At 54.2% G+C, this 10,422-nt stretch overlaps 2 protein-coding genes across 2 annotated transcripts in view; both read right to left on the bottom strand.

Moving 5' to 3' along the window:
* The window catches only part of LOC104985962 (probable cystatin-15), a 4,444-nt gene extending 2,210 nt beyond the window's left edge, over positions 1-2,234 (bottom strand). Inside the window, exon 1 of the mRNA XM_010836349.1 lies at positions 2,000-2,234. Coding sequence (XP_010834651.1) covers positions 2,000-2,194 — 195 coding nt within the window. The 5' untranslated portion in view covers positions 2,195-2,234. The remainder of the gene's footprint in view (positions 1-1,999) is intronic.
* A 2,911-nt stretch (positions 2,235-5,145) lies between these two features.
* Positions 5,146-9,170, bottom strand: LOC104985961 (probable cystatin-16). The gene is made up of 3 exons (XM_010836348.1): positions 8,663-9,170; positions 7,454-7,564; positions 5,146-5,333 (listed from the first exon to the last, which is right to left on the bottom strand). The coding sequence occupies exons 1-3, from the start codon at positions 8,861-8,863 to the stop codon at positions 5,253-5,255; spliced, it is 393 nt and encodes a 130-aa protein (XP_010834650.1). The 5' UTR covers positions 8,864-9,170; the 3' UTR covers positions 5,146-5,252.
* Between the last annotated feature and the right edge of the window lie 1,252 nt (positions 9,171-10,422).

Genomic DNA, 10,422 nt, shown 5'->3' with positions numbered 1-10,422 from the left:
GCCCAGTCTCTTGCACTGCGGCTGGACCCTGGGCAAGGACAGGTTTAGGATGGATCTGGGGCAGCAGTGGCCACACGGATGCTTGAGGCGCTCTTGGCCTTGCCAAGTCCGGGGCTGGGACTCAAGCCAGGGAAGGACCAGCTGGTCAGGAAATGAGGGCATGTGAGGGAAGCCGGGGCTGTCTGTGTAGGAGAAGACCCTCCCATCAGAGCCCTGCTGACTCAGGTCGACTTGGGGCTGGCCATCCAGTGTCAGGCTTGGGTCTGGGCTCAGAACAGCTGGACAACAGTTAATCCAGACGAAATGTACAGGCGGGGGAGCAATGCACATCAGTGGGAAAGTGCTGCCCGGCCGAGCGCTCAGGACACCATGCTCCCCTCTTCCCCACCCTGATGCTCTGTAACCACAGTCTTCCTGACCTTCCCAGGCTGCCTCGGGGATACCCGACCTTCTTCCTGTCTCCCCCGCCCCTCTCTGTGCCGTCTGCCCATCTGCTCAGCACAATGACCTGGGGTCCACGTCTGACACCCCACCCATACCCCACATCGATTTCCAAGCAGACTCAGAAGCCAGCTCTCCTCTGTCACCCGGAGACCAGGGCAGGGCTCCTGCACCCTGGTCTCAGCTTGCACCCAGGCTGAGACACCCATTTCTCTCACAGTGTCCAGAGAGACGCTGGACAAAGCTGAGCAACCTCTTCTTCTGAGTCCCTGATACTCTGAGGGGAATATCCTGACCGGCCACCAACACACCCACACCCTGCGTGCTATCGCCTCCCGCCCCCCACCCCCACACCCCCTTCTCTGCAACACAGACCTACAGACTGCAGCCTGGCCCTGCAGACACTCATGACTCCTTCTGGTCCAAGGCCCTCTCTGGGCTTCCCCATCCTTCTTATCCCCAAACCTTCATGTGGGTCCTCCCAGGAATGCCAGTCTTTAAAAAGGCTCTTCTGCCCCCCACACCACCCTCCCCACAGCCCTGCAGTCCTGCACTGACTGCTCTTGTCCGCCTTTTCAACTGTCTCATCCGAGAACTTGGGGCTTGATTGCTCTCATCACCAGGGTAACAGCCCCAGGAGAGCAGGCCCTGCTATCTCCACTGCCTCCTTCAGGCCTGGAGGGGGCTTAGGGAGGGGGAGAGACTCCCCATGGCCCCACCTTTACCCTGAAGTCAGGCCCTGGGGTGAGAGTGTCGGATCTGTGGTCTGGACGAAAGGACAAGAGATCCTTGTCAGTGTTAGTGGCTCACTTGTGCCCGACTCTTTGCGACCCCATGGACTATAGCCCGCCAGGCTCCTCTGTCCATGGGATTCTCCAGGCAAGAGTACTGGAGTGGGTCACCATGCCTTCCTCCAGGGGATCTTCCCAACCCAGGACCAATGGTGGTCTGCTCCACGAGGTGCCTCAGCTCACCAGCTGGGCCATGAGCCCAGCGGCCTAGGCCCGCTGTCGACTCTGCGATGCTGCTCCTTCCTGGACTTTGAAGTTGGGGTGCTGCCCCCCGGTTCATCTCCCTCCTCGCTTAGCCTTCTGCTTCCCTCTCCTTCTCTCCCCTGCTCCAAGCATTCAGCAAATATATTGGAACCTTGGAGCCCTTCTAATGGAAGTTTGTATTTTTAAACATCCTTGACCAAATGAGGGCTTCCCTGGCGGCTCAGACAGTAAAGAATCTGCCTGCAACATGGGAGACCTGGGTCAGGAAGATCCCCTGGAGGAGGGCATGGCAACCCACTCCAGTATTCTTGCCTGGAGAGTCCCCTGGACAGGAGACCCTGGTGGGCTACACTCCATGGGATCACAAAGAGTTGGACACAGCTGAGTGACTAACACTGACCAAATGAAGGGTCTCTTACCCTTTCATGCAGACCACGGACCCGCCACCCCAACCCTGGGGCCTGACTTCAGGGAAAAGGTGGGGCCACAGGGAGGGTCTCTCCCCCTCCCCAAGCCTCCTCCCTTCCCACCTCCATGCCTTCCCCTACTCCCCTCACCCTCACCTTGTGCTGACTCCTCCTGACCCACAGCAGCTTGTATGCATTCTCGTCTGGTTGGTGCTCATTGAAGTGGTGGATGGCAAACTCCACACACATGCTGAACTCTTGCCCTGTCTTCCCGATGTCCTCAAACATCCAGCTGCAGACATGAGGCCCCAGAGCAAGAAGCCCCAGGAGCAGAGGCAGCTTCCAGAACATGTTGTCCAGCGTCTTCCTGGAGGCTAAGTGCTTGGGAGGCCGTCTCCTCAGCTCCCCACCCAGCACCGCCCTGCCCCGCACAGCGCTCTGCTGCCCACCGGGCCCTCTGCCCAGTTCCTCCTCTCTGATCCTCCCATTATCACCAGATGGGAAATTGAGCTGGGGGTGGGGCGGGGGGATGTCCCAGTTTCCACCCCTTGTCAAATAAGCCTTGGGCACCAGGGACCCGCAGGCTCTGTTCCCCCTCATCTCTAGAGCAGCTTCAGACCAGCCTCAGTAGGGTCTGGGTGAGGGTCTCGAGCCCTCTGGAATTCCCCTCATGGTAGTACACCCCAGAATGGGCAGAGTCATAGGAACGCTTAGGGATATTGGTGGGTCCTGAGTCCTGGGCAGCTGAGGGTCAAACTGGATCTTGGCTGCAGCCCATGACCTCAGGAATCGTCTGGAATGTACAGTGATGGGCAGTGTGTGGGCTGGGATAGTGTCCTCTCCACCTCCCACATCTGCGGACCTCCTTGCCCTGGGGCCTAGCTGTCCTGGGCACTGGGAAGGGGGCTTCTAATGTCTGTGAGCAAGGGGGAAGCCAGCCAAGGCAGGGGCCCTGCTGGAAAGGATGTGAATGGCAGCCAGGAGGGGGTCAAGGGCTGCGAAACATCAGGATTAGAATACGCTGAATTTGGATAAATGTCTTATCAACTCAAAAAGAGTGTGTGCTCTGCGGCCACTGGTGGATAGTCTGCAACTGTTGTTTATTTGTCAAATCAACACTGAGGTGCAGCCTGGGGTGCTTGGCAGCAAGCCATGGCTCCAAAGAGACCACAGAGAAATTGAAACAGACGTTTCCTGCTCTCAAGCTCTGGACGAGGTACCAGCAGGGCCCATGCTGTTGGTGAAGGAGGGGAGGGTCATGACTGGGGGCCAAACACAGAGCAAGATGTGCACGCCTTCACTGGAGGCCCTGGACTCCCGGCTAAGGCCAAATTGGTCAACTCAAACCAATAGAGCAGGTTCCGGAAAGCTCTGCAGGGGTCTTATCTAAGGCAGCTACAGGGGAAGGGAAGCCTCTGGGGGAAGTTGCACTGGGCTTTTCATTGGTCCTCTTGGGCCTGTGCTCATATTGGGGGCTCATGTCAGGGTAAGGTCCCTGCAGGCCACCTGGCCACACAAACTGGATGTCCCATGGAGTAGCCTCAAGTCTCCACAATACTCCAAATCAAATTTGTTGAATGATTTCTTACACTTTTGTATACATCATCTGGCTTTCACCTTGTGGACTATCTGTCAACCGTTGAGACAGTGCTTTCACTCTTCCCCAGACCAGGAATCTGGCTGTCCTCCCTCTGGTTCTGTCCCTTGTAGCTTTACTTCTCCGGAGACTGGGAGAAGGGATGACCCCTACATCGGAGAGACCTCTTGTAACTTCCCTAACTAAGCAAAGCTGTTACATCGGTTTCCCAAACACTGTGTTTCTGATCCCATACATGTTTAGAGCTACAACCAGCAGACGGAGGCTGCAGTTGACATTAGCCACCTTCACTTGAACCCTGGTGTCCCCCCAGAAGCTCGTGGTGGGCTTACAGTCACCTTGCAGCTGGGTCTGAATGCTAAGCACCATGACACAAAGACAGGGACAAGTGCAAAGCCCTCCAGTGTAGTCAGGTGTATCTGAGCTCAGACCATAGCACAGCTGAAAAGAGGAGGACAAAGAACCTCTGATGGGAGACAGGAGATGAGGCTAGACTTGTCCAGCCCAGGGCCCATGAAAAATGGCTTCATTCCTCTGTGCTCAAGTGCCCTCAAAGGAAGCTCAGATGACCACATCCCCACTCCTATCAGTTTGTACTTGCCCTTATCAAATTGTGGGGAGATGTAGAAATCCAAAACACAGGTACCAAAGGACCAAAGCTGACTCCGGCCAGCTGTGCTCATGGAGTTGCCCAGAGCTGGGGGACAGGGCAGAGGGGGGTCTGTCTCACCAGTGCTTACGGCCTCATCATGGGTATTGGCCAGCCAGGAAAGGGACCAATGACCATGGACATGCAAATCAGATTCCCCAAACTCAAAAGGCAGAGGGAAGACCCCTGAAGCCTCTTCCTCTGAAGTCCTCCTCCAGATGGCATCCCACAGCCTCTCTGTCCCAGTTGGGCCCCCACACCCTGATCCCTTAGAGCCTCCAGGCCTGTCCCAGGGCTAGTGACTCTGTGTTGATAGGCTTGAAAGACAGGCTGGGTTCCAGTGGGGGAACACAAGGGTTAGGGAGCGGGAGGGTAGGGGGTACTGGAGCTGCCATCTTCTGAGCCGTCCCCAGAGACCCTGAGAAGACTTTCTCATCTGTCAATGAGCTCAAGGGCAAATGCCCTGATGGGGGTCCACTAAGAGCTTTCTGTCATCTTAGTCACCCACTTCCCACTCCTGTGCCTGGGCATTCTCCCCCACCCCACCCCAGAAGGACTATCCACTGTGAGTCTGGCCACAGAAATGGACATAGAAGAGACACAGGTGGCTGTCACCTGGAAAAACTGTCTGGATTCCTTTTGAGTAGAATGGATGGAAACTGGAGGGATGGGAGGGTGAATGGACAGAAGAGTGGATGATGGGAGGATGGATGTATGTCTGGATGGATGGATAGATGGATGCATGGATGATGGAAAGATGAATGGATGCCTGACTATATGGATGAGTGAAGGGATAGATGCATAGACACATGGATGGACAGATGATAGAGAAACGAGGAATATATGGATTAATGAATGGATATGCACACTAACCATGAGGGCCCTGGAGGAACCAGGAAGGGCAACCTCTCATGGTCAGAGGAGTTTGATTAACTCAGTACCTGCTCTTGCAACCAAGGTGAGACCAATGATAAATTCTCCATCGCTCGACATTGGCAACAACATCCATGGAAATAAATCATCAGAGAGAAGGAAAAACTGACAGGGACCCAGAACGTGCTCTAAGATGCCTTTAATTGCCCTGGTGCCATGCAGACCTAGGATTCCAGACCCTCACTCTTCAGGGGAAGAGGACCTGCCGTGGGAGTCCGGAGCTCATTCCCCTACATCTGCTGGCAGGTGCTGTTCAGGAGGGTGAACTGTGTAAACCAGGGCCGTGAGTCCACAATGAAAGTGCAGTTCACCTGAAAAAAAAAAGTAATTCTATGTAAGACATAAAATAAGAACAGTGTAACAACGAGGGTGTAGAAAGGGCGTAACAGGAGCTCAAGGGACATTAAACACTAAAGAGAAAAGAAAAGCAGAATCAAACAGTAGCCTGGGGCTGGGCTCTGGAGCTCAGCTCTCCATGATCAAGGCTGGGAGCTCCTGAGAGGGTGCCTGGCGGGACCATGACCTGCCCCTCAGGGTTCTCTCCCCCAGGGCATGCGATGCCTGAAGGGTTCTGCCCAGTGAGCTCCCGGGGAGCCTGGAGACTGCCCAGGAGATGGTTCAGGTGACACCCTCCCACACCCAACCATGGCTGCAAACCCACCCCCGCGGAGGCAGCTCCAAGGCTGGGTCCAGAGACACCCCAGCCCCACTGAGGCCCATATGCAAGGTCTCAGTCCAATTGACCAGATGTCAGACCATAGGGTGATGACGTGAGGATTGATTGACCGAGCCTTGTCCTTGCCGCCCAGGAGACCAGGAGGAGGGTGGGAGCGACCAGCAAACTAATCAGTCCTCCCGTCCAGAAGAATCGGAGCAGAGGAAGGAGAGGCTCACAGGGAGAACTGCCTCTGCCTGGACCCAAGTTGATAGGAAGCTGGAGGCTGGGGCTCCTCTACCCTGGAGGGGAGGGCCCAAAGCGGGCGGTCTGTGGGGGTCTTTGGTGAGCCAGCCGGGCTGTGAGCACAGGGCCCAGTTTGCTGCTGAGCTGGCAGCATCTTTGTGCAGGGCGAGCCCTGGGACCAGGAGAGGAGGGGTCTGGACTCATCGTTCTGTCCCTGGGTCAACCCTGATGACTTTCCTTGAAGCCTTCTGTGAGGTAAAGAAAATAGACATAGTGGTCTCTGCCCAGATTCCTGGCACACAGCATCTGAATCCCTTGTAAGTTTCTAAGTGATAAGAACTCCAGGAGCATGTTCTGTTCTACTGAGGTGATTCTAGTGAGCTCCTGGATGGGGACTGGTTACTAGAAAAACCCACCGATGGAATTGGAGATAGTCATGCCAACGGAGGAAGTCTCCTCCCAAATCCTGACCTGAGATTCACAACACCCATGTGGGTGACCACGTTCTTGTACTGGGGGGTGACGCACCTCAATCACCAAAGCTTCTGTGCTCGGGACCCTCCCTCACCTTGTCCTGGGTATCTCTGTGTCTGGCTGCTCACCTGTGTCCTTTCACTATATCTTTTAATAAGACAGGAAAGCTAATTATTCCCTGAGTTCTGTAGGTCACTCCAGCAAATTAATCAAGCCTGAAGAGGGGGAGATGGGAACCCCTGATGTGTGGTCAAATTGGACAGAAATTGTGAGCAACTGGCATCTGAATGAGGGACAGGTGTCTCAGGGGCTTCAGCCTTTAACCTGTGAGACCTGATGCCACCTCCAGATAGGTGGCTGGTGTCCCGGAAGGATTTCTTGGTCACCAGAAGGATCAGTAGCAAGGTGCTCTGTGTGGGGAATAAGGAGTTCCAAAAGGCAGTGAAAGTGTTAGCTGCTCAGTCGTGTCTGACTCTGCTACCCCATGGACTGTAGCCCACCAGGCTCTCCTGTCCATGGGATTCTCCACGCAAGAATCCTGGAGTGGGTAGCTATTCCCTTCTCTAGGGGATCTTTCTGTCCTAGGGATCAAACCCAGGTCTCTGGCATTCCAGGCACATTCTTTACCATCTGAGCCACCGGGGAAGCCCAAAGGGCAGAACTGTTGCTAATTAAAGGAGAGGCAGCACCGAAACCACCCGAGGCAGAGGCTCATAGAGGTTAGGAGATGACTGCCTGGGACACTGCATATACCCTAACCTTGACAGCAAGCCCTCCCTTTGAAAACTGCAGAAGAAATAATGCAGGACTGTCACTTCCTTCATCCTTATCGCACACTCCTGCTTGACTATATAACCTTTCCCTACTCACCAGGGAGAGAGGGCACAGTTTTTGAGGTACTAGTCTTCTGTGTTCCCCCATTGCCTGGCAAGGTAATAAAGCCACTCTTTCTTTCTCCATAATTCTGCTTGGCACTGGGACACAGAGAGCCAAGATTTTGGCAACATGCCCTCCTTGAAGTGATTTTTTCGTCTCAGGTTGTTTTCATTCTCAAACCTTTCTCTCTCCTGGGCTTTCTTGCAGGGGGCAGTTGTCAATGTCTTCGTCGTGTTTCTTACAAATTGTGCGGCCCAGGTCCAGTTCCATTAAATATATCATTGTCCAGCTCTGCCAAGGAGAAATTAGAAAACAGAAGGGTAGAGAATCCAGTAGAAAAGTGGGCAAAAGACTAGACTATGCATATGAATAGGACATGCACCTATGTGCAATTTCTCTACAAGAACATACCAACCAAAAGATGCCCCTGAGTGCAGCTCCAGCAGCCCTGGACACTTCCCTGTCTTGCTCCTCCTGACGACTGGGACCTGGGAGGCGTATCACCAGTCCACGGCAGTGGCGGGGGGTCGGGGGTGTCATGGGACAGAGGACCTGGGGCTGACAGTACACGCACAGCACACTTGATGTCCCCTAGCTCTCAGTCGTATCAGCCAGACACACAGAGGGCATTGCACGGCGCCTTCTAGGGAGGGGGCCGGAAATGGGCATCCACTGAGCCTGTGTCAGAGCTGTGCTGTCCCTCATGGGGAAACATCCAGACCAGGACAGAGGCCTGGGGGCTGGACCCTCCATCTCTCCTGGGGCACCCAGGGGCTCAGCACCCAAGGGCAAACCTTAATCCAGGTGGGTGTTTTTGACCTGGGTGCTGCTCTGTGTGTCCATCAGCTTCTCTAAGAAGTCATCATGAGATAGAATCTTGTCCCCTACGGAGAGGTGGTGAGGACTTGAAAGAACTCAGACACAAAGAGGGATGCGGCCAGCAATCTCACCAGGAGGAACACACCTCCAGGGCACTGACCTGGCATTGTCTAGAAAGCTGATCCCTTAAGGGTTCAGAAATGCCTGTAGCTGAAGCCACCAGCCACAAACATACACACACAAACACACACACATGCCCAGCACCTTGCACTGCAGCTAGACCCCAGGTGAGGACAGGATTAGGAGAGATCAGGGCCAGCAGTGGCCACAGTGATGCTCAAGGGGCCCTTGGCCTCCCCGAGTCCAGGGCTTGGACTCAACCCAGGGAAGGGCCGGCCAGTCAGGAAATGAGGGCATGTGAAGGAAGCCAGGGTCATCTGTGCAAGAGGGCGGCCGCCTCCAGTCCCTTCAGGAGTGTGTGCGGCGGGGGACCCTCCCATCAGAGCCCTGCTCACCCAGGCCAGCTTGGGGTGAGCCGTTCCACAGCCCCAGCCCGTGACTGTCACTCACCTTTTGCTGGGCTCGCCTCACCTCCAGCAGCTTGTAGGCCTGCTCCTCGGTATTGCCACTGTTGAACCAAGCCACGGCGAACTCCACAGACACCACAAAATAATCGAGGTCCTTACTAATGTCTACGAATTCCATTTGAATGGCCCAGACATGCATGCCCAGGACAGCAAGCCCCAGAAGCAGAGTTGCCTTCAGAAACATGCTGCTCGACCTCAGCCCGAAAGACAGCTGACAGGGACGTGGGAGTGGTCTCTGGGCAGGGGCGCCCTCCACAGCCCGTATCCCCTACAGCCCTGCGCTGCTGGCCTCCTGCTTTGAGGGGGCCTCTGCCCAGCCGTTCCGCAGCATCCCCGGCCAGTCTCTCCTGTGGACACCAAACAGAGGCCAAGTGGGGGGTCGCATTCCCTCCTTGGTCACGTAAACCTCGAAGGTAGGGACTTGCACCCAGCAGGCTCTGTCCCCCTCATTTCCAGGGCTTCATCCTGTGAGTGTCCCACGCTTGCTGGGCCCTGAGTCCCCCGTTTGCCTTCAGGGCCGTATAAGCAGGGACTCCCGGAGTCACGTGAAGTCCTGGGAGCTCCAGGAAGCTCATTCCTGGGCAGTGGCCAAGGCTGCCTGTGGCCTTGGCTGGAAGCAACAGCCCCCAGGCGAGCCCAGGGCAGTATGGGGTATGCAGCCAGCCGCGGGGGTATCTAGGTGAAGCTGTCCTCCCCACTGCCCTGATAGGAGCTTCTAACCATAGTTGATCTCCCAGCCGTCTTCTCTCTTATTGACTATCAGCTCACGTCCACTACAGTCAGAGAGTATCTTTCCTATTATGTCTCTTCTTGAAACTTACTGAGGTTTGTTTTATGACCAATATGCCACAGGTTCTTGAGAAGACTGTATGCTCTGCATTTTTCAGGCGCAGCGTTAGGTATTGACGCATCTCACCACCAGCAGGCTCTAGCAGATACTGATGTATCTCAGGTCACCTGTGTGACCCAACTTTTCTCATATGGACTCTCTTTACTTTATTTTTTGTTTGGTTTACGTTTGTGTTTGGATCTGTTTTTCTGCCCGTTCCTGAGAGAGGTGTTAAAAATCTCTCACTGTGATGATAATTGTGGATGTATCTAGTCTCCTTTTCTCACAACTGTGTACATTTGAGACACTGTCATTAACCGCTTGTACAAACAGAGCTGTGGGGCCATTTTATTCTCATCAGTGATCCCTTTACATCCCAGTGATGCTCTCGCTGTGGAGTCAGCCTTGTCTGACATCAGAGTCGCCACTCCAGCAATGCTTTCACTAGCGTTTCCATGATGTATCTTTATCCATCTTTTTACTTGCAGATAGTGCCTTAATAATTAAGTATGTGTCTTGGTAAACAGCGTGTAGGTTTTAAAATCAGTCTAACATTATTTTATTTAGAGGATTTATCCCATTCGTGATGACTCCTATTACTTACGTTGAGTACCATTTGGCTGTATGATCATCACTTCCCAGGTGATGCTCCTGGTAAAGAATCTGCCTCCCAGTGCAGGAGACACAAGAGATATGGGTTCGATCCTTCAGTGGGGAAGATCCCCTAGAGTAGGATATGGCAACCCACGCCAGTCTTCTTGCCTGGAAAATTCCATGGACAGAGGAGCCTGGCAGGTTACAGTCCATGGAGTCTCAAAGAGTCGGACACGACTGAGTGACTAAGCACAGCACAACACAGAGGTTATCACATTAAGTTTTTATTGCAGTTTACTGTGAACAGAAAACATACTCTG

Source organism: Bison bison, unplaced genomic scaffold (assembly GCF_000754665.1).
Source record: "Bison bison bison isolate TAMUID 2011002044 unplaced genomic scaffold, Bison_UMD1.0 scf7180017864063, whole genome shotgun sequence".
NCBI classification, from domain to species: Eukaryota; Metazoa; Chordata; class Mammalia; order Artiodactyla; family Bovidae; genus Bison; species Bison bison.
Note: the sequence above shows the minus strand (reverse complement) of the source record. Positions and strands in the feature narration are given on the sequence as shown.

Excerpts from the sequence above, each read along its gene's own strand:
- LOC104985961 (XM_010836348.1), bottom strand. The coding sequence starts at position 8,863 with ATGTTTCTGAAGGCAACTCTGCTTCTGGGGCTTGCTGTCCTGGGCATG. Across the intron at positions 7,565-8,662 it reads TGAGGCGAGCCCAGCAAAAG|AGCTGGACAATGATATATTT; the intron begins GTGAGTGACAGT and ends TCTCCTTGGCAG. Across the intron at positions 5,334-7,453 it reads AAAGCCCAGGAGAGAGAAAG|GTGAACTGCACTTTCATTGT; the intron begins GTTTGAGAATGA and ends TTTTTTTTTCAG.